Here is a 24,752-nt window from a genome sequence, read left to right as displayed (position 1 = left end):
AAATAAATTGTGTTCTATAATTTATTTTACACATGAATTGGATTTAGATTATTATGTTTATTCATCTCTTTTGTGTCGGCTCGGTGAAAACTCTCTTCTTATTTGTGTTCCGAACGCCCTAAATCCTTCAAAGAACTGGGGCAATACAGTTTTCAACAGTCGCTCAGGGTATGTGAATTCGTATCCGTCTGTAAGTTCCATTGTGTAAGAATAAGGCACTCCTACTACACCAAACGCAAAGTCATCGCTTCCACCTGCAGCTGGGTACCATTTACCAGCGCTCATAACTCTAAAAGGCTTTCCACCTGCTGCTTGAACAGCTGTTGATACCATTCGCGCTAAGGAGTCTAACTTCTTCCACTCTCTTGGTAAGTAATCGCCTGTGTAACCCCAAGGGTAGACCAAATATTGTCCGTAAGCGTGCAAGGAAACGTATAATTTTATCTGTTTTCCATACTCCATGAGAGCATTCTTAACCATCTGAGTTTCTGGTTCGGAAAATGGTTTTGGGCCAGCGTATGTTTCTTTGTCGCAGGGGTTTTTGGATACACCGCTGACTGCCCATTTGAAGCCATAGTTTCGGTTGCCGTCAACTCCGAAGCAATTGGCGTTTTTGGATCTTGTTTTCCTCCAGAGTCGATTCTGTGGAAAATGTATGTATCATTTAGATGAAGAAATTTTCTATTTTCTTTTTTGTAATAACCTAAACTTAATGTTCCTTACTATAAGATTATTCATTTTGGTTTGTTTGTTACTCTCTACCATTTGAAAATATATTTCTCAGACCTGAGAATTATAATAATAAGCGATTTAAATGACATCTGTTTTTAATATAAAAATTATTGCAAATAAATTAATATTTAAAGGGAAGAGAAACTGTCTAAGAAGAGATCCTTGTGGAACCCCCAAATTGAGAGTAGTCCCAGGAAATCCATTGCCATTCATATCTATTTTCTGAATCCTAATACATATCTAAATTATTTATATATGGTTTTTATATTACAATATCTAAATTGTATAGTAGACATTTTAAGTTGTGTTTAATATACACTAAAATCACGTCTTCACAGAGGCTGGAATTTCATTTTTTTTTATAAATTGAGGCTTTTATAATATAAAAATGAGTCGTAGCTGGGTTTAACTAGAGTCTAAATTAACCAGTCTGTCCCTGCAATATACTGCGTAGTAATACTGCGAGTAAATCTAACTTATCCTATATTATACAAAATAACATAGACCAAGAATGTATGGAGAAAAGTCAAACCAGAATATCAAAATTTTATATTATTTGTATAATACATTCTTGCTTACGTTGTGTATATATGTTCCCTACTTTTATTATGGAAAAAGAAAACACGTATGTTGTAAGTGACCGTCCCCGCCACTTCCTCCTGCACCACCAGAGGAATCCCGCGAGAGTATCCTACATGCTTTATTTGAAGTTCCCATAGAGTCCAGTCATTATAGTAAGTGCACCTCAGAATTCGAGATACCCAGCTGAAATTCTGCATCGCGAACCACAACCACTCTTGCAGTTGCAGAAAATTGTATTTAGCAAATCTTCTGGAGCAGGTGGTAAAATTGTCATGATAGGCTCTAGAAAATCGTTTCGCATTGCCCAACCCCATACCTGGAGTTCAAAATCATGCCCTAACCAAGTTTGAACTTGATAATATACACGTTTGAAATGTTGATGTTATGTTTGACGGTTATCAGTTTTATTGAATAAATATAGATTTAATGCATGAAGAAAATTAATAGGAAATATAGGAAAATTTTTAGGGTGTCAGTATACAAGTATTTACAGACTTACAGCTGGGTATCTCGAATTCCGAAATTCTTACCTAGTTTAAGCTTAAATGACTGGACTAATATGGTATTGTCCTGGAAACTCCGTGCATGATAGCTCAATTCCTTGTTTGGTTGTAAGTGGCAAAAATCTCGTGAAAAACCACTGTAGAGAAAATACATACAAAGGATATATATGTACATAGGCACATAAGTGGATTTGATTGAAACTGTCATAACCATAATGTGAATACCAGCAAAAAACATAAGCTTATAATGTCAACTTCTCGGCTGAGTCGAGTTAGTAAGTCTTTTATGGTGCGATGTATATAAGTTTCCAGATTCCAGAAAATGTTCAAAACAAATGTATAACGAAATTCAAAATAATTGTTAAAAAACATTTGTGTGGTAAAGGTTATTACAACATAAATGACTTTCTTAATGATAATGTTATCCACGGATTGGTAACGGAGCGACCGCCGTCAGGCTATTCAGTAATAAGTTTTATTGTACGACATTACATTGTATCCACATTTTTTTTTGAAGAAATAAATTCGAAGCCCGCTGAGTATGATGTACCCGTTCTTCTAAGGTCTAAGGCATACTTTTTCGAATGGGTGGCAGTTTATTTTACTTTCAATAAGTGTTATCATATCCTATATTGAATGAAAATATTTCAATTTGGATCAAAAGGATCTAAATTCAAATTAAAAAATTCATAAGATTATGTTCAGATTAGCGCACGAATGATCCTGCCATGTTTGGTAGCGATAGAACCAAACATTTATAAAAATATTAGAAACTTAGTATACTGGTAAAACTACTACTACATACAACTAATTTATTTTAATCTTTATTTTAAAGTTTGTATGAGTCTCCTTACCGCTTTGCTGGATCGCGTGAACTCATAGCCGTCAGGATTGACGACCGGCAGTATGTACCAGTCCACACCGTTCAGGTCCTTGGCAGCATCGGGGTCGATGGCCAGTCGCTGGATCAGGTACATTGCCATCGCCGGCGCAACCCACTCTCGAGCGTGTATACCTGGTGTTTATATCTCCATTAAACACTAAATATAAATTCTTCAATACTCGTAAATTAACTGGATTTGCAAAGTAATTCTATCACGATTCTTAATCCTTAAATTTAAGTTTATTTTGTTTAGCAAGAGTTTGAGTGACTATACAAATAAAATTTGTAATTAAAATATATGAACGATGTGGGACTCGACCCTGCGACCTCTCGGGTTCCGTCCGAATGACCAGTTCTCAGTGCTCAGTAGGAAAGAAAAGACCCGGCAGGTAGCCGGTTCGAGTCCCGAATCGTTCATAAATGGTTACAAATTAAATTCGTATAAGTAATCCCAGAAGTGAGTATATTACTTTAAAAATAACAAATTGTTTAGGCTAAGTGACTGTTGAGTAAAATTTACATTTTTTTCCAAGCGTTTTATTTTACTATCTATTTGATTCCGAGAAACTCTTTGTAAAGTAAATGAAATTGATATTATCAGCTATAATTTCCTTTTATTATTATTGTTATTTATTAAGAATTAATTAATAAACTTTATAGTCATTAATTTATACTAATAAAACATTAATATTTTCCTTTTATCATTAAAAATAGAATACTATTTTTCGCTGAACAAACAAATGAAGATATTCAACTTTATAATTATATTATATATGTCATTAAAGGGATATCATGTATTAATGGTAATCCATTAACAATATTTGAACCAGATTCAAGTAATTTTTCATGCATCAGCTTTATCAGTTCGAACACGCATCCCGTCTGTTGATAAGCAGACGCATATAACTACTACTCCACAGGCTCGAAAAGTTTTGAAATGATCAAGATAAATATATATTACATAAAAAAATCAGACCCGAGATGGATGAACTATGAGTTATTAATTAAAGTCTCTGTGAGGAGATACAATTTTATATGTAAACTAGTGGACCCGACTGACATTGTCCTGTACACACGAATTAAATTTGAAAAATCGGTCCAGCCGTTAGGTCCACATGAGCAGGAGAATTATATTATATGGATGGAATTGAGAATCTAAACCAATCTCAAATTTACTGGAACACAAAAAAAACATCAAAACCGGTCCAGAGAGAGACTGCCAATACTATACAAATCTTTTCATAACGATAAAACCAGACGAAGAAACCTCCTAGATTCCAGTTTCTAAAATCCCATCATGCCAAGAACAAACAGCATAGGGTATAGAAGTGGATATCTTGGATATATTTTGTACAGTTTTAAATCCACTAACTCAATATTTTTTCGATTGATTGATTTCGATCACCAAGATCTTTGACGTCGTTAAACGAGGCAACGGCTGATCATCCACTTGGTATAGAGTGTGATGCTGTGGATACGGAGCTAGACTAAATGATGTAATTGAGCATGTCTCAATGTCCAAATTTTGATTATTGATGTGATTCTCCCGACTCCATTTGAATATTTTACGAATGTTACCTTATAACTGCTCTTTGTAAATAAACAGTCTCGAATATTTGCGCTGAAGTGGAATAGGCCTATATTTTCTGGGTTCCAAACCAACTGGTACTGCAATGAGCCTTCTAAGCGTCCACGTTGGGAAAGACAAGTAATTCACATATATAAATACTCAGTTTGAATATGTAAATTAGGGGCTTCACTAGACTGAGGAAAAATCTTTAAAAGTATATGGTGGTATACCATCCGTGCCTGCTTAGAGCGTTGATGGTAGACGTTCGAACGTGCGTCGCAAATCTTTAGATTTGATTTGTCAGAGGTATACTCGTGTATTGTCTTCCAAAGTTTTACTCAACGGACATACGTTCAGCTCAGACGAATCCAAAATATAAACGCGTACTAACGCCGTACCTTTCTTTATAAGAGCTATAAGTGAGATAAAGTTATACATATACCACCGCTCTTCGACGACACTTCCCTTAAAGCCTCGCCTAGTATCTGAATACTAGTTCTCGAAATCACGAACGACTGCCAATTCAAATTGGCTTCGAAGAAGTTGGGCGTCATTAATATAGCACGGCTATTGCCTATAATATAGCCGGCTTGAAGTATTCTTCAAGCCGGCCCACATTCTAGCGCTATACAAAGCGCGGGTCCGGCCGCACATGGAGTATTGCTGTCATGTCTGGTCTGGCGCACCCCAGTATCAGCTCGATCTATTTGACCACGTGCAACGGAGAGCAGCTTGAATTGTCGGGGACCCAGTGCTCTGTGAACGGCTGGATCACTTGGAGTTGCGTAGAGAAGTTCCTGTTCCTATCAAGTGTGGCGGTCCTCAACAGTGCGGTTTTCAAGAAGCTTTCTTCCACGTATTACAAAGCTGTGGAATCAACTTCCTTGTGCTATCTTTTCAGGACGATACGACACGGGTACCTTTAAAAGAAGCGCGGAAGTAAGTAAGTATTTCATATTTCTTATAAAACTGGCAGTGGATTTGGATTTGTGGATTTTTAACGTGCTACATCTAAAGCTTTATACAGATTATTTAGATCCAACAATCCATTCCAGTCTATTGTGCTTATTAAATGATTTATAAGGTAAAAGTCACATTGAAAACATTTTAAAATAGAATTGCGGAGAATGTTATTAATTGACCTTGTATTGTTTGACTATTTTGTAAAAAGATTATTTTTTGTAGTGTGGCTATAATTATTGTTGGAATAAAATTAGCATTTATACTTAGATAGTGGATTGGTCTCCGCTGTGTTCCATCTAGATACAGTACTACCTACCTAAGAATTATTTGTTATTTAAGCTTGTTTATTGCGGCAACTATTAAGGTGCTTGTGTAAAATCTCAAATTTTGTAACATATGCCTCGTGTTATTTTACATTGAAATTAATAAAATACAAAATACTTACTGATGATATGTGATCCCAGTGCCTTTCTTATTTCTTTTAGTATTATTTTTACAAAGTTTTACTACGCAACACGGCATTTTAGTAGCAAAGATTAACAGAACATGTGACACGTCAACATTACACATTGTTCGAGACTGGCTCGAGTACGCCCACTTGGACTAGTTGCCGCACATTGCGACTACGCCTGCGGTATCTAGTTGGAGCCCAAGGAGACCAATCCTAAATCATTTATAACATATCTGTAGATGTCTATATTATCTGTAATCTGTATAAAGTTTGCATTATAAATTTATTTAAATATTCGATATAATTAGATATTACATTACGTTGAATAGGAGCAATTATTGTAAACAAAAGCGTAACTCTCAGATATCTTCAGCTAATAATCGCCCAACTTTAACATCTTAACAAGGAACCTGCTCCAATTACTGGAAAGTTTATACTTGGGATACTAAATGAACTTGTAACAACAATGGTCGCTAAAAATTTATATAAGTATTTATATTTATCACACGGAATTAAGAGATTATATTACAAACGTACTGTGAAAACAGTATTACCAATATCGTTATCTCGCTCTTATACATAATTAAACGGTATTGTGGCAGAATGAGTTTAATTAATTATTATGCGAACTTTTAGGGGTTTTTATATTTACGGGTACAAACGGGAAGCGGATGACTTGATGTTAAGTGAACCAAATATTTTGATGATGCGTTGCTATCCTTTGAGTGTAATCATCATCATCATTTCAGCCAGAAGACGTCAACTGCTGGACAAAGGCCTCCCCCAAAGATCACCATGACGATCGGTCCTGCGCTGCCCTCATCCAACCTACTGCAACGATCTTCGAAAAGACTAGATCGTCGGTCCATCTTGTGGGGTGCTTACCAACACTACGCCTTCCGGTACGTGGTCGCCATTCGAGGACCTTACTGCCCCAACGGCCATCTGTCCCCCGAGCTATGTGCCCTGCCCACTGCCACTTTAGTTTTGCAATCACGGATCTCCTCATTTCTGATTCGATCTCATAGGGAAACTCCGAGCATAGCCCTCTCCATTGCTCGCTGAGCAACATTGAGCTTCCTCATAAGGCCCATAGTTAGCGGGCCACGTCTGTGTTCCGTATGTCATCACTGGCAACATACATTGGTTAAAAACCTTCGTCTTCAGACACTGTGGTATTTTGGACGAGAAGATTTTACGCAGCTTCCGAACGCTGCCCATCCGAGTTGGATTCGACGAGTGACCTCTTTCCCGAAATGTGGACCCGCCCAATTGGATTATTTGTTCAAGGTAGACGTTCTCGTCCACAATTTCGAGAGTACACTTTCCAACTGTTACGGGAGTAGGTTCGACATGGGCATTATTGAGTTTAATACTCTAAGTATTTTCGTACTTTATAAGATCTCATGGGAACCTAAACCACTTTCGTAATTTAAAACTGTTTTAACCTTTCTTAATTTAAGTGGGGCTGGAGTATTGTTGCTAGAAGACGTTACTACACATAGATTATTTACTAAAATACGTGAACATTACCTGCATCAATGAATATAACTGGATTACCAGCATTGTGATTGCTTGATAACTTGACGAGCCTTACTTTTCTGCCTTGATAGCTGTTACCCAGGGTCTGGAGTTTCACAATGTTCGGGCATTTATTCGCGAGCACATCCAAATATTCTTGCATCTACACAGGGAACAATTAAATTCTTAAAATTCAATAATAATATGTTTAGGACACTGGTGAAATGAAAAAAATCCATACAAATTAATTTAGAAACCATAATTTATGAACGATGCAGGAGTCGAACCCGCAACCTCTTGCGTTTCGTTCGATCACTCTTCCACTGAGCCAAACCTTCGAGTGACATAAATTTAGTTCAAAAATAACATTTGCTTAGATTTGAAAGTGTGAATATTGGGGTTGAGCAAGTTATCAACTTTAAAGTAAATCCTGTAGATTAATCCACAACCTGAGAGTTAGTTAGTACAAAGACATATTCAAGATTTATGAACTTTTCGTCACTCGAACGGTTGGCTCAGAGGACGAGCACTCGCACGGAATAGAAGAGGTCGCGGTTTCGAGTGCCCACATCATTCATAAATCTTGTTTTCAAATTTAATTTGTTTAATCCTATATATGATAAAAATATGAATTTGAATTTGACTCTATTTAGGTCGGAACTTCGTATTTCCCACTACGAGAGTTTCTCCAGATAATCTGGCAGTCTCTTAAATATAATCTTTCCTTCAACAATAAGTATTTATTTTAAAAAATCACCTCAGCGTACGAGTGGTACTCGAATATATTAAAGCCCCGAAGCATTCGTCTTCTCGGCGTTCTCTCTGGTGATTCCAGAGTTCTAAAACAAAATATTTATAATTATTAGAGTTTATATCACACGGCTATGTTTAAGAAATGCCATTTAAAAAAGGACGCGTTATTATTTTTCGTAGGATTCTCAAAAGTAGACCACTGTGTTGAGACCACAAATAAGATTGTTTTGGAATTATTTTAAATTTGGAAATCATTCTCATGCTAGGATAATTTTTATTTTATATTTCTTTTTCATCTATTTTAAGAGGTCACTTTTAAGACCTTTATCAAATGGAACCGTGTTGTGCACGACTGACTGTCATTAGGTCAACTTGGTACCAACTGAAAATTTGTGTTGGAATTGGGGTGATCCTAAATTCAATTCGAAAAATGCTGAGTGGATGTTCATTTCATGACATCATATTTAAAAAAAAAATATTTTATTAGTTTTACTTTGTATATAGCATCTATGTTATGACTTATTTGTCGTATCATTAAGAAATGATTACTTTACCATAAATTATTGTTGAATAACCTACAAGAAACACGCATTAACAACAAGCCAAATAAAAAAGTAGAAAATAATTTCAGCAAATTTTTGAGAATGTGTTTTAAATTTTAAGGTAAACTTAATATTTTTGCGGTAGTGAAAATTACAGTAAATAAAACAGTAAAATATTATACAGAAAGAAATCATGCTTATTATGAATAAGTCTGACATTTATCTTAACTTATTATAGTTATTTATCATAAGCATGTTTATCCTATAATCATACTGCTAGAAGACCTTGAAAGATTTACCCTTGCCTCATATTAAGTATATTGATAAAAAATAGAATTTTGTGCAATAACTGGCAACTTAAATATTGGCTTGACTGCAATATTTTTGTGAACAGGAAAAAATGAGCTTTATTATATAATATGAACTAATAACATGCATGGAGAGAAGTGCTAGAGACAGTTAGTCATACGCCCAGCTAATAAAAATAACCTTACCTTTCGTAGTTCTCCCTAACATCGTGGGTGATATTATGTGTCGCAGCAAATGCCTGAACATATTGCACTCGGTTCGCTGGAACTAGAAGATCTATGGTATCATCGAAGGTCCTACTTCTTTTCAGGATCTGAACGCCATGTTCAGGATTATCCAAGTCTTTTATTGCTTCTAAATGAGAGCTCGTCTTTGGGTGTAATTTTACTAAGGAGTGCCTATGAGATAAAATTAAGAAGGGTTAAGATTTATAATTCAATACGATTGTTCAGATGAGAGCTACTATGTACCTATGCTTGTCCGTTGGATGTATTAGATTGCCCGTGGTTGCTCAGAACAATAATATAAATTACTTCATTACGATCAGAATACCACATACATATTATATCACCGCACTCACCGACGAGTGCGAAGTCTTTCTAAACCTAGAGTCCATTGGACTAACAGATCTAGATCGTTAGAGATGTTCTCTGCATCCAGCCTTGTGAGCAGGCGGTCCGAGGTTCGAGTCTCCATCCGAGACGCGCCGCGCCTGAGATCTACATTTTCGACCTCCAAAGCCCCCGCCAGGCTTCGCTGTAAAAGCCTTTAGGGCTATCAGCACAGAGATGTTAACACCCGAGAACGATATATGGACCCCGTAACGGGGTCTTCATACGTAAATGTATTTTCCTCTTCTCTAAAAGAAAACCCTCCTCGACAAATTCAACTAATGTCACGGGCATACTATTGCAATCCATGATTACTGTCAATCTGTCAATTACCTTTTTTACGCTTAGACCGCTGAATCGATTGTTAAAATTAAGTATGGAGAAAATTACATAAACTGCTATAAAAACTATCCTTTGTACCTTATAATATAAGGTAGTTCTTATACCGGTTTTTTTTTCGTTAGGAGTAAAAAAGGGTTAAGTGTTCACGGGGAATCAAACATCTCTTAATTGAAAAAACTCATCATAATTATATTTTATCTAAGAAATAATATTTATTTCTGCGTTTTTGTTAAACGACTATATTACATGTATGGATTTTTACATCTACCATATTTTGAGCCGAAAAAACTATTACAATACAAAAAGAAATAAACTGAATAAATATCATTCTAATAACTTACTCGTCATATTCATTCTCACTTCCACCAGCTCGCCAACAAAGTGCCAGCAACCCTGAAAGAAATAAGCGATTAAGTACAATCGGTCATGAATGGAAATTTGACTATGATTTCATTATTACTCTAAACTGTAGCGAACTACTTTTAACTGCCTTTTTTTAACAACAGTTCATAAGGTTTCTTTTACTTTAAAAAAATAAAAAGTTAAATAGTTTATTAAATACAGAATAGTGATCACGTTTCCTTTTGTCTGTGACAGATTACCTTAACGGTCGTATATATAATTAACCATGTTTTTATCACAGACTCGATGCCTGCCGTCGAATAGATCATTGACTTGCTAGAAACATGCGTATGTAGTACCTGGTTTGTCATTAAGGCGAGGTTTTCCCAACACTTTAGGTAAAAATTGCGCGAATGTTAGATTCTATAGGTACGCATCGACACGGGCGTCGGGCATGGCTGAGAACGAACCGAGCCATGCGGGTCAACGACCGCCGACCCAGAAGGACCGCGTAATATTTTTTAAAACTTACAGTTGTGCTAGAGTACGGAATTACTATGATAATATTTTTTTTGCATTTTTGAAGTAAATCTTTTTTATCGACGTATGAGAGAAATGTTATATTACGCGCAAAATTATGATTTCAACATTATAGATATTGTGTCCGAGGTTCTCGAGGGTGCTGAGAACGATTTTGTGATTATTTTTGAAATCCAAGATGGCCGTCGCGCAAAATTATGATTACAAAATTATGGGTATCGTATCCGAGGTTCTCGAAGGTGCAGAGAACGATTCTGGGATCATTTTTTAAATCCAAGGTGGCCGCCGCACAAAATTATGATTTCAGCAATATGGGTATCGTATGCAAGGTTCTCGAGGGTGCAGAGAACGATTTTGTGATCATTTTTGAAATCCAAGATGGCCGCCGCACAAAATTATGATTTCGTCAATATGGATATCGTGTCCGAGGTTGTCGAGGGTGCAGAGAACGATTTTGTGATCATTTTTGAAATCCAAGATGGCCGCCGCACAAAATTATGATTTCAGCAATATGGATATCGTGTCCGAGGTTCTCGAGGGTGCAGAGAACGATTTTGGGATCATTTTTGAAATCCAAGATGGCCACCGCGCATAATTATGATTTCAGTAATATGGATGTCGAGTCCGAGGTTCTCAAGGGTGCAGAGAACAATTTTGGGATCATTGAATATGAACCTCGGACACGATATCCATATTGCTGAAATCATAATTTTGTGCGGCGGCCATCTTGGATTTATCTAACTTCCCTAAAGTACATATATACAAAAATCCGCGTGGCATAATATTCAAAATAATATTACGTAAATTTTATTTTAGTACTTTCCGACTTACATTTACCTATATAATTCAACAAATATTTTCATTATTTTTTTACTATGATTCCCGCTTTGTACTTGTTTGCTAAAATCTTACGTAATGTGAGCCCGAGAGACACGAACACAGTACCTTCCTTGACTGTGGTCACGGGCGTACTGCTGGCTTGAGCGAGCATGCAACCAAGGCGTCGCGTTTGGTTTATTACGAAATAAAATTAATATAAAATAATTCACAAAGCGTATTGATAAATCCCACAATGAAAACTTATAAATACTAATAAATTATCAAATAAAATAAGTTTTGTGTTTATAGCTATCATAGTTTTATGATAATATAAACAATTCAAATAAAAAAAGACTATTTTTCAAAAAGTAAATCTATAGAGATTTTTTTTCGTAATCGTGTTTTCGAAACAGCGATAATTTAGATAAAGAAATGAAGATAAACATGTCAAAAAATTGGAACCGTAGTATTTGTAGAAGTATTTTAAGTAGATTTTTAAAAATGTTACTTTTTAGGACTATAGCGCCTTAAACCGGTAATGTTCCTGCAGATTCAATACTGGTATACACCTATTTACGTCAGTCTTGAACAAGGGTGTATGGGATCACTTGATGGTGATCATCCCCACTCCTCACATCATTGATTACACGGCACTAATTGACCGTATAATAATATTTGGAATACATATATTTTTTTTTTCAAAGATTTTTGATAATTTCTATTATATCTTTATGGTTTTGGATCTAAATAAAATCAATTTTTAAATACATAATAAAATACATGTTTCCCAGTTCTGATGCAAACAGGAATGACTAATATCATTGATATACTATTGTTATTGTTAATAACAAAGGTCTTACAGAGAAGTTGGATTTATTTTGAATTGTGCAACTTTAAAAAATATTTAAAACGCCATTTTATTAAAATCAATATTTTTGTATGGTAATGTAGAAAGCGATCTCGGGTCAAACAAATCCAACGTTCTCGTACCGTGCCAAGAAATAAGGGTCGATTTAAGATATAGCTGTATTCAACAAACTAAGAATCAATTGTATGTAGGCACTAAGTTCAGCTATATAATGAATGCTTAGTATTACGATCATCATAATAAATATTATAATAATGATAGGTATACAGTTTATCAATCTTTACCTGTCGTACAAACTATGTTACTGTAAAGTACTGATTCTCGCCTTATACAAATACAGCGGTCGTAATTTCAAAATCGTTGACGTTAAGTTCCAATGCTATCCACTTTTTGCTCTAGATTCATATTCTGCTATCATTTGACGTGAACTGAATCATAACTGAATAACCTCACTATTATTTATATGTTACAAGTATTGCTTCTACTATTATGATGGTTATATATCCTCTATTGAATATGATGTTTTAAGTTGTCAACACAACCAAAAGTCAAAACTTCGCAGAATACGTATTAACTACTAAAAAAAACAATACACTTAAATCTAAAATGAAAAAAGCTTTTGAATAGCATTTAATAACTCTCACTAACTGCTTGTTGTTCAATATTACTCAACAATGCTACATGCTAATTTAGGATAGCTTATGTAAATCGTTTCTTTTTTCTAATAGTAATAATTCTAATAATGTTTAGTTCTAAGTTCTAATAGTTTAGTTTAAAGTAGTAGTTAAATATGTACACATGATTAAATGTTTTTTTAGCGCAATTACTTGCCAACAAACTTTTAAACTTTGGCAAGATATATCAATAAGTTTAAAAAGTACTTATTAAATTTAATAAAAAAAAAAAATACCATCAATTGACATTCGATCTTGTTACGAGAATACGCATACACCATTAATAATACATACCATTTCCCTAAATTGGAAAGCAAAATAACGTTTAATTAAATATAATTTATTAAATTTGTTGTTTACTGAAATAATTTTGTGTATTTAGGTGTGACGGAAACTAAATACTTCTTTCTGGTAATACAGTAACTAGGTAACGCGTGCGGATAATTGGCACACGATACACGGTAACACTGAAATAATCTAACAAAGAATTATATACACACTTAAAACTGCCGATTTACTTAAAATTTTGCACATCTATCAAGGACTAAGGACTAGTTGGAGCACAGCAGACATCAAACCTTAATCTAAGGACAATATAATATTTACATTACTTAAGTCTTGTATCCATACCAGGATTCATGATGATTAATAAATAACGATACACTTACGATGAAAAAGGAGGATTAGCCTATTAATTAAAAAATAATTACAATTAAATTCATACAAAGAACGAAACTATAGAATCAGTTTCCCTGCGCGGTCTTTCCAAGACGACACGACACTCAAAAAGTTCTTAAAATGCCGGCTACGCTTGATTGCTCTTGGAAAAATGTGTTGCAGTCTGTGACAACATAACAGTCTTTTATTAACTGTTAAGGGACCCCGAAACACTTTTAGAAACCTCAAATATTCCTCGAAGCGTTCATTTAAATCTGTGTAACAAATTCTTTAATTTGTCGTGACAGTTGTCGTGTTTCGTTCTATTGGCATCGGGTAATTGATCTCAATTTCTTCCCACTCGGTTTTATGTTAGGCTTCCTCGGGCTGATTTCAAAACGTTCGTGGTCATTAGAGCCGCTCTTTGATCGAGAAATAATCAGCGACTTCAATTTAATAGAAAGAAATTGAATGGAAATTAAAAGAGAGAAGCCATGAATGTTACACTTTGACCGGATATTGTACTGTAATTGATTCAGCCACATTTTATCTCGAATGACAAATTTAAATTAGAATATTAATTAGCTGATGTGATTGGTCTGCAAGTAATGAATGGATTGCCAGTATTCGAAAATCCCGAAAATTCACTGTAATAATAACCGTTTTTCTCTGAGTTAATATAACTAGCAGTTATTAACGAATTAACTATTATAGTGTATGATATAAGATGTCGGATTATTGTTATCCTTTTTATTTTTTCAAATTATATTTTGTAATAAAAAAACTCATAAATTTTCCTCGGAATATTTTAGTTTAAACCCAAACGTTCGGTTAATATTACTTTTTTATAACATAATTTTTGTTTCCTAAAAATACAGAAAAGAGAATGAAATGTTGTGGTTGTCCAAATTTTTTTAGAAATAATAATATAAAATAAGAAAATAATAATTATTATAACCTTTAAATGTGACTCGTATGTCCTGGTCACCCGCACCCTATCAGCAAGGTGGTTCATCCAAGACTGGAGGATTCATTTGGTCGTCCAACCAAAAGCTCTCTTCCTCCACCCTTGGCGATCTTCCGATTCAGTCATAATTTTTAAAATTCAAATATTTTTATTAAAAATAGGACTCAAAATCACTTATTTAACGTCAAATCTACCACCCATTCAAAATAGACTGCCCTAGACCTGAGAAGAACGGGCGCAAGAAACTCAACGGGCTCTTTTTAAATAAAAATATGGATTACAATGTGATATCGTACAATAAACATTTATAATTGAAGAGCCTCTCTTTTCGGATTTTGTCCATTCTCACTTTAACCTAGATCTTATTTCGAATCCAATCGTTGTGTTTTCGGTGTCACATGTCGAGTATTTGATTTCTTCTTTGCACGACATTTTCCAAATCTTTGTAACGGTAAGGTTCTGTAATCTGTATTATATTGAGCAGTGGCTTGACGAAAAATAAAAAATACCTATCTACTATGTATAAAGTAGAAATTGTTTTCATTTCATATCATTGAATCTTGTCGCGTTACGTATGGCTTTTGTATTCTCACATTAAATTAAAAAAATAAAACAATACACAACCAATGAATGTTATCTGTACAATCTGAACACGCGAATGTGAATAATACCTATTTAGCTCGTAGACCCCGTAGTTATACATAGTCTGTTATTTTTTAAATGATTTTCTTCACAACTGGAATTATATACATGTTTTTTTTTTCATTTTAATTTATATCTCTATGATACTGTGTATTTAAATAATATTCTATATAAGTAAGAAAGTAATAGCAAGCGTGGTGGCAGGAATGCACCTAGTTGCAAATTCAAATTGAAATATTTTTATTCAAAATAGTATTTGACATCACTTATTGAAAGTCAAAACCAACACCCAATCCAAAAAGAATGCCTCAGACCTGAGAAGAACGGGCGGAACAAACTCAGCGGATTTTTTTTTTATCAAAATATATGTTTACAAAGTAATATTGTACAATTAAACTTATTATTTAATAGCCTGAGGGCGGTCGCTCCATTCCCAATCTATGGAATCATTAAGAAAGTCATTTATGTAATAGTAGTGGTAAAGGTTTGCCACCACACAAACGTTTGTTAACAATTCTTTTAAATTTCGTAATACTTTTATTTTGAACATTTTCTGGGATCTTGATGTAAAAGCATATACATCCCCCAACAAAAGTCTTACTAACTCGACTTAGCCGAGTAGTAGGCATAACAAGTTTATGTTTGTTTCTCGTTCCACTTTGACTTCTTCTAGTGGAAACAACCAACAATACAATCTCTTTTATTAATGATTCTTTTAACCTGGTCCCGTTCTAGAATATCCCTGATTTATCTGAACTCGGAATGTACGCCAAAATCGACCTAACCCAACAATGAATAAAAGCCCGCTGAGTTTCTTGCGCCCGTTCTTCTCAGGTGTGAGGCAGTCTATTTTGAATGTGTGGTAGTTTTTGACGTTCAATAAGTGATTTTGAATTAAAATGTTTGAATTTGAATGATTCATTATACCAACCAAAGAGTTAAAGCGAAACAAATAACGCACACACAAATATCAATTAACTCGTAAATCACAATTGAACGGACCGCACATAATTATGTTAAATTTTACGCCGATACATAAAAATGTCGTAAAAATTTAATTGGATGCAAACATTATTTATTATCTTGATTTGGAGATGAATAAAACACGTGCTTACCAAAGAGTTTTCTATATATGAATATTTTCTGTTGGGGTAAGCCAAACCTACCTGACTACGTCACAGCCGTCTAGAAGACCCCTACGGAAACCGATGACGTGCCCCAAGAATACCATGGAAATATAAATAGAAATATATGTTTATTTATTTATCATAGGGAGTGACAATAACATAACATATTGTAACATATTGTACATCAGTTCGTAAAGGGGCTATAACATGGGTTGAAGAACTGATATTAAAGTCCCAGGCCATCTTTTAAATAATAGCAACTTATCCAATTTAATGATATAATATTTTACAATTTGAGGTGGCCTGCACAGAACCAGACATGAACCATGCATCATATCAATTACCATCATCTGAAAGTCCTGCTCGTATTGTCCCGTATTTTCATAAAAAAAAAGACAAGGCATGACAACGGGCCAGATTTATTACTTTAGTGTTCATGAGAAGCTACGTCTTACAATAATTGTTTAACTGTTACAGTCTATCCAGAACAATAAATTGTCTAATTAAATAAAACCCTAATTTAAACCTTTAGGGCTAACAAACCCATTGGTTTTACCACGTGTATAAATCCGCCACGAAACATCGGGAGTGACCTAAATCACACAAACCAAAACGGCCCATGCAGCGTTTTTTAGGATTTAATTTCGACTACATACATTTTTAGAACCATATTAAATGTATACTTAGATAGTGTGCAATAATATGCTAGCTTATAAATCAAATAAATCTGTAATTTAGTACATTTGAAGACGTAATATGCATCCGTAGCATTCATATCAATATCATCTAGATATTTCATAAGATGAAAATCCTTGTAGGGAACTATTCAGATGGAAAATTAAAAGGTGAAGCGAAATATCTAGAATATCATATGCTTCGTATCTGACTCTATTGAGTGCAGGAAATATTTGATTTGCGAACGTCGACAGACATGAGTTTGTAGTCAATGAACATGAAATCATTTTTGTTAAATAAAACTAATATTATAATATGGTATTGAATATTTGTTTATCTATGAAGGTACTTTTCTTACGGCCGTTCCAAATATTCAGTCTATCGCTTACTTGAGATGAAAATCGTAACTACCGTTTACTTTACTGTCCCAATAAACTTATCGACGGTAACTCACCTTATCCGTACACGCTGTCTGACAATGGAACGATGTATAGCTTACCAGCGATAGAAGTTTGTATGGAAATTGCAATTCACGCGTCCCAATATTAGGCGATAAGAATGACTTATCGGGTATATTGGGAGCGCTTCAGATTATTGATAGCTAATTACTGACAGTAGAAGGTAGTTATTTATCTCTATCTGTAGATAGTATATTGGGAACGGCCGTCACAATATAAGAAGTATATCGTAACAATTATACTCAACTCAATTTACACTTAAATAATATTTGAGTAGCCATACATTGGGTGCAGTATAATCGATTTTTTAAAACAATTTTTTATGAACGATGCGGGACTCGAACCCGCGTCCTCTACGGGATCATCTAGGGGATCTACTTTACAGTTGATACGGGGTTGAGTGGTTATTAGGTACTCGAACGATTGGCTAGGTGGAAGAGCACGCACACGGAACGCGGGAGTTCGCGGGTTCAAGTTACTCGTATCAATCATCGCCGCAATTTACTCGTATTAAATCCTACAATAATCTATATAAAATTGATGTAATGTACAAGCCAGTACCAATTTGGTTGTTCTTCTTTAAAAAGTCGTCATTTAAAATTATTTTTCAAAGTAAATATCACAGTAAACTGTTGCACTTGCCGCTAGAGGCGATATATGCGAATAATATATTAAAAATATATCCGTAACAATAGCGACGAATTTCGCAAGCAGTCATACCATGTTTCAACAGAGAGTGAAAAGAAGAATTAACGCAGTTGAGATGCGATCACTGCGTAGTATGTGTGGGGTAAAACTGACTGATAGAATTCCGAATGCGGTAATACGAGCGCGCTGTGGTTTGAAAGAGGATGTTGTGACAAGGACTGAAAAAGGAATGCTGAAATGGTTCGGACACGTGGAGCGAATGAGTGAAGAAAGAATGACGCATCAAATATATAGTGCAAGTGTGTGTGGGCAAGTCGGTCGCGGAAGACCTCGTAGAACATTCGTCGATCAAATTGGGGACGTTTTGAGAAAAGGAGAGGTCCGAAGCACCCGCAACCGGCGAGCATATATGAAAAGAGTAATGAATGTAGAGGAAGCGCGTGAGGTTTGTAAGGATAGAAGCAAATGGCATTCTATTGTCTCTGCCTACCCCGACGGGAACAAGGCCTGAGTGTTTATCTATGTATATAAGTGGAATACGAAAAGCATATTTGCCATTATATACTGTAAGGGGAAGAAAGGATCGCAATATAGTTCGACTTTTTGTTCTGGGCGGTGCCGCGCAAGAATGATTTTTTATTTAAAACATAATATGATTTGGAAAAAATTTAGTACTACAACCATCCGACATATCATATGACTTTAATATTTCGAACTGCTAGTTATAAAAATTAAGAAAAAATAATTTTGACAAAAATACAACCAACTTCAAGAACACTATTCCAAAACAATAGATATAATCTAATAAATTAATCTAATTTTAGTTACGATTATTGTAATTTTTGGAATCAGATGGATGCCATTATCAGATATGGACCAAATTACAATGAGAAGCACCAGCTTTCAATAAAAAAAAATATCAAAATCGGTTCACCCAGTCGAAAGATAACAAACATAAAAAAATACATACCGATGAATTAAGAACCTCCTCTTTTTTTTGAAGTCGGTTAAATAACGGTTATAACTAAAGTTAATTTTCGGTATTCAAAATCAATACAGGTCTTAAGAAAGATTCTCTGGAACGTCAGAGATATATTTACGAATTAGAATTTTTTTACTACGGATAAATTTTCCATGACACTAACAATTAGCCTACTCTATTAATTTAAACAATATTGGTGACATCTTTAGCTAACTACTAAAATAGCAATTATTTCGTTTGTTATCTTAACGCCGCTTGCATCCATGTTAATGAAGTCGAAATTAATCATATTAGCTCAATTAAATTAAATTTTAACATTAAATTTTTATTTATTTTATTAGAAGAAAACAAAAATAAATACAATACACAAATAAAATTTGAAAACAAAGTTTTATGAACGATGCGGGACTTGAACCCACGACCTCCGGCGTTCCGTGCCGGTACTCTAACCAACTGAGCCAACCGTTCGAGTGACGTATCGTTATAAAATCTTGTATGTTTTGTTCAACTCTCAGGTTATTCTTAAGTCACAGAAATGACATGAACTTAAAAAAAATCTCATTGAATCTATGCAAGAAACTCGTCGCCACTCTTTTAAATCAAGATTTACATTTTCATCGTTATACAAATCATTTCAAATACAACATAATACTTATGTAAAGTGATGCAACAAAACATACTCAAACGTCAAATAGTCTTACAATACAACCTGCCAACACGTTGAAACTATATAATTTATACATTTTTTAGAAATGGATATTCATAGTATTTTATGCCGGCGAAATACATGACGACTTATGGCCCAGTTCTCACAGTATACAAATTCTATCAACGCAGTTTAGATGTTATTTGGTGATGGTGATATCACCAACACGTGAGTCCTATAAACGTCTGTCGACACAAATAAAGTAGACAGCAGGAAACGATTAAATATGAACGTTATAATTAAGATAGTAAGATCACTTTCCCTTTGCCGGTAAATATTTAAGCGCAAGATAGGCAGAGAAACCAGTGTATCGGGTGAGACTTGTGGCGATTGTCCTGATTTCACTGTTAGCCATGTGCTTCTTACATTAAATACTTTTTAAATTTTAAACATAAACTCCTTTTGGCGCGTTTGGGAAATATTATCAGAGTGAATTTTTACGATGCGCGCAACTTCACGCAATTTTGACACCCTGACGTTAGCTGGTCAACTAGACCATTTGTATCATACTTCAGCTATTAAGCTTCTTGTCTCTCTTGTGTTCTACTCATGTCTACTGAATTACAACCAATGGACGAGAATTAAATAAATTTCCATATATAATTTTAATTTATATATAAGTATTTAAAAAAATGTAATTTCTCTCTAATTGTTTTAAAATCATTTAATGATATTTAATTACACGTTATTTAACTAATTTATGCGGTATTATAATATTTTCATTGGTTGTATTTAATACCTTCGTTATTACAATATTGTTGTTTCTATAACCGTAGCATAAAGGATGTTTTTTGTAACGCCAAAGAAAAATAACTTCTTGCGTACGTACCTACATAAAAACACACACACACTTTTTCTTTATAAGATTCTAGAACGTTCGCTGGACCAGTTTTTGAATTGATAACCGTTAGTCGAAAAGTCGCCAGCAATAATCTTTGTATGTTTGTTAAACTACCAAGTTGTGGGGCCACCTACAGGATCTACATCAACCCCAATAATTTCATCTCAAGTCAATTTCCTAATATGCAAGAGATTGAACTAGCATACCAAACATTATAGGCCTTTCATCATTCGGACATGTGAAGTCACAGTACTCCTAACAGCGGTTTGGCAACTGAAAAAAATTCGATCTCTTTTTCTTATTCTGTTTATTTTGTTTGCCTCCTCATATATGTATATACATATGTATATGTATGTATGTACGCCCGTAAGATTTTTACCAGTGGGAGGCTCCTTTGTCCTGTGCAATTTAAATAATTATTATAATTTTTCAATACGAACGGCAATTTCATACTCTAACTCCTTATTTTAAATAAGTTGGTACCCGATGGATGCCGGCTAGATTATGGCTACCACAGCGGCGCCTATTTCTGCCGTGAAGCTGTTAGGTTTATATAACTGTGTTTCGGTCTGAAGGGCGCCGTAGCTAGTGAAATTACTGGGCAAATGAGACTTAACATCTTATGTCTCAAGATGACGAGCGCAATTATAGTGCCACTGAGAATTTTTGGGTTTTTCAAGAATCCTGAGCGGCACTGCATTGTAATGGGTAGGGCGTATCAATTACCATCAGCTGAACGTCCTGCTCGTCTCGTCCCTTATTTACATTTAAAAAAAAGATGTTATACTTCTTTGGCGTAACAAAACAAAAAAACTGACAATATTATTATACCGAATAATTTTGTTTATTTAATTATCATTTAATTGTTTTATACAAAGAGAAAGTAATGTTTATTGTACAACTTATAGGTAGATGTTGTTTATTTAATTCTCGTTTATTGGTTGTTTCAATATGGAAATGGTTTGGTTGACCAGCTAACGTCAAGATGTCGACTTTGGGTGTAAAAAAATATTAACTGATAATTTTTCCCTAACGCGCCATAAGTAGTATAAATTTAAAAAAAAATGGGTAAGATAAATAGTTCTAAGTTATTCCAACGATACTATTTGCAGTAGGATATTTCAAATTTGGTTGCGTATGGTCGCTTAAATAATATCTGGTAGCAATCCGGGAAATTCTAAATTCAAATATTTTTATTCAAAATAGGATTTGATATCACTTATTGAAAGTAAAAAAAACTACCACCCATTCCAAAATGAATGCCTCAGGCCTGAGAAGAATGGGCGGAAAAAAACGCAGCGGACTTTCTTTTTCATCAAAAAAATATGTTTACAAAGTAATATTGTACAATTAAACTTATTATTTAATAGCTTGAGGGCGGTCGCTCCATTCCCAATCTGTGGCATCATTAAGAAAGTCATTTATATCTATATTTTAATTAAATACAATTGAAAAGTGGCCATTTGTGGCCTTCATCAATTCTAATTTACCAAATAATATTAGCATGTTATTTATATGAGTGTGACAGATAGGCGGTTTCTATGCTTAAATTCGTAAATTAAGAATGACATTAAATGAAAATTTAGGATAACTGAAGGATGACATAATTACTGGGTTGTATGGTTCTAAAAATAAGGACCCGTGTCACCTTACATAACAGTGAGGCACCAAAACAAGCCGGTAAACGTGTAAATACATAGCCCCACGTATACACTTACACTAATACAAGCCGATCGGCCGCCATTATGAAATTTGCCATCATGTGTGACAGATCAGTTTGCGTCGAAAAAAATATTTTAAAAATGCCGTCGTGCGTTGTGAAAAAGTGTTAAAACAATAATATAAAATTATTTGTGGATATATGCTTATTTGAGAGAGAAAAAATTATGTAACTGGTATACTCCGTAACTGCACACACACTAGCTTAAAGGTGCTTCACTTGCTAATATCACGGCGCGGAGTCCTTCTTTTTTTACTAGTTTATGGGTTCTAAATAACATTGGATCGAATAATGCAAGCCCATTTTAGTGAGTCTATTATTGGGTGATGTATATGTTTTTACAACATGATCCCAGAAAATGTACAAAACAAATTATTATTACGAAATTCAATAGAATTGTTATTATAAACCCTTGTCCACACACCATTTACCACTAAAGGTTACTATAGAATGAATGACTTTGTAAATAATACTACACTGGGAATGGAGTGGTCAAACCCAGGTTATTGAATGAATAAGTTTAATTAAAATTCAACTAAAAAAAAAAAAGATTGTCGCGCCCATTCTTAGCAAGTCTGAGGCAAATCTTTACAAATACCTAGTTATGCTAGCTATAGTAATGGTGAAAAATCCTATTCAAAAATGTTTGAATTTTGATAAATAAACTCACAAATCAATACCATCATAAAAATTCTCTAATGCCTACAATTAATTTAAATGATTATTTTGTTAGAAGATAACATTGAATAAAATTGAACAGTTAAGTGTACAGCGAAGTTATGAATTTGTAAAAAAGATACTGAGCTGTAAATAAATAAAAATACTTACCAAACAAAAAAACAATCCTTCTGTGCAGTACCATTTTCTGAAATTCCTTCGTAATTCGTCAACTTCACAATGTATTATGCCAATTATTTTTTAATTCATGCATAGCAATTAAATACGGCAATTCTCTCAACTAATCAGAAGATCGTGACCGTAGCGTCCATACAACGCTAAGCACGGCGTTTTACTGCGGCCAACTGGGCAACTGGCAAGTGGCAACTGAGATGCTCAATGCGTACGCGCAGATAGGCTGTCTTTGATTCGGTATTAAAATAACTGTTCGACCAGATTCATATATTACTGCCTGCATAACTTGAAAGCTGGTATTTGCAAGAAGGGAAGACAGTGTCCTTCGCATTATGGCTTAAAATTAGGTTTTGATTTTGACTTTTCCGCGTAGATTTTGCCTACATGTAAACTTGTCGTACAAGAAACAGTGCAGTATTATTATGCTAGAAATGTTATTAAGTAAAGAAAAGCTGTTAAACATTTAAAATTATAAATATATATTTTTAATTCCTTTGGAAAAAAGGAATTCGAGGAATTAACATTACCAACGTACATATTTGCCATGGAAATAAAAAAATAAGGTTCTTATTAATAGACCCATGTATTAATACGTGACACGAATTTTTTAAATATAGTTTAAAAGTTATACAGCAGGATACAGCTCTATCTGTAAAAGTCTGTAATCTGGAAGTCCAGAAAGCTAAAACGAATAACATTATAGCATCTATAATAATAATAATTATTATACTAAGCAATTTTAATCACTGACCAGTTATTGAAGTTATGGTTGACTTTAGTTTTTTTATATTTAACAACGTTTCAACTGTTATTTGGCTACCATTTTCGTCGGCAGGTTGTCTTAGACCTGGGCGTTTCTTCCACTCTGTCGCGAGCTAGCCTTCTCCATCATCCTTTTAGTAGACCGTTTTCACAGTTCTTGATTTTATGCCGCTTTTGTCTCATATCATTTCTTACATTCCACCCCATTATGTCTTTCGTAATTTTTTTTTGTTTGTTAACATAATGTCACCATTCCATTTCAATTTTCTTATTTTCTTTCCCTATTTATCAAGTCGTTTATCTATCGCGTTACGTGTATTATAAGTTCATAAATTTAATTAAGCATTTAAATAAAACACTTTTTAAGGGTTTGAAACGCGTGTAATTTAAACTGTTTTTTTTACATTAGGTTTGGCGTAAAGGTTACATTTTTATTATTAATTCATTTAGCCCGACGTTTCGTGACCTTTTCAGAGCACAAGGGGACTGCGGTTGACAGGAGTCGAGATAGTATTTGTTTTTGAGAAGTTTTGCGCCATTTGTTGCCTCTGAGGTGGTATTTGCTGAAGACAGTCGGTTTTTTTTAGTACGGGTCACCTGGTGTTAAGTGATCACCGCCGCCCACATTCTCTTGCAACACCAGAGAAAACACAAGAGCGTTGCCAGCTTTTAAGGAAGGTGTACGCGCTTTTTTTGAAGGTACCCATGTC

General features: G+C 34.4%; 1 protein-coding gene and 1 long non-coding RNA gene across 2 annotated transcripts in view; both read right to left on the bottom strand.

The window, feature by feature from the left end:
- Positions 1-24,752, bottom strand: part of LOC126971976 (uncharacterized) — a 500,026-nt gene that overhangs the window by 388,167 nt on the left and 87,107 nt on the right. The gene's annotated exons all lie outside the window — the stretch shown is intronic.
- LOC126971944 (carboxypeptidase B-like) lies at positions 8-23,477 on the bottom strand. The gene is made up of 7 exons (XM_050818466.1): positions 23,257-23,477; positions 10,104-10,155; positions 8,995-9,207; positions 7,963-8,044; positions 7,218-7,368; positions 2,672-2,832; positions 8-642 (listed from the first exon to the last, which is right to left on the bottom strand). The coding sequence occupies exons 1-7, from the start codon at positions 23,288-23,290 to the stop codon at positions 58-60; spliced, it is 1,278 nt and encodes a 425-aa protein (XP_050674423.1). The 5' UTR covers positions 23,291-23,477; the 3' UTR covers positions 8-57.

This window comes from Leptidea sinapis, chromosome 25 (genome assembly GCF_905404315.1).
Source record: "Leptidea sinapis chromosome 25, ilLepSina1.1, whole genome shotgun sequence".
NCBI classification, from domain to species: Eukaryota; Metazoa; Arthropoda; class Insecta; order Lepidoptera; family Pieridae; genus Leptidea; species Leptidea sinapis.
This window is presented reverse-complemented; position numbering and strand designations above follow the sequence as displayed.

Coding starts and splice junctions, on each gene's coding strand:
- LOC126971944 (XM_050818466.1), bottom strand. CDS start 23,290: ATGGTACTGCACAGAAGGATTGTTTTTTTGTTTG. Junction 7,369..7,962: donor AGTACCACTCGTACGCTGAG/GTGATTTTTTAA, acceptor TTCCCTGTGTAG/ATGCAAGAATATTTGGATGT. Junction 643..2,671: donor TCACGCGATCCAGCAAAGCG/GTAAGGAGACTC, acceptor CATTTTCCACAG/AATCGACTCTGGAGGAAAAC.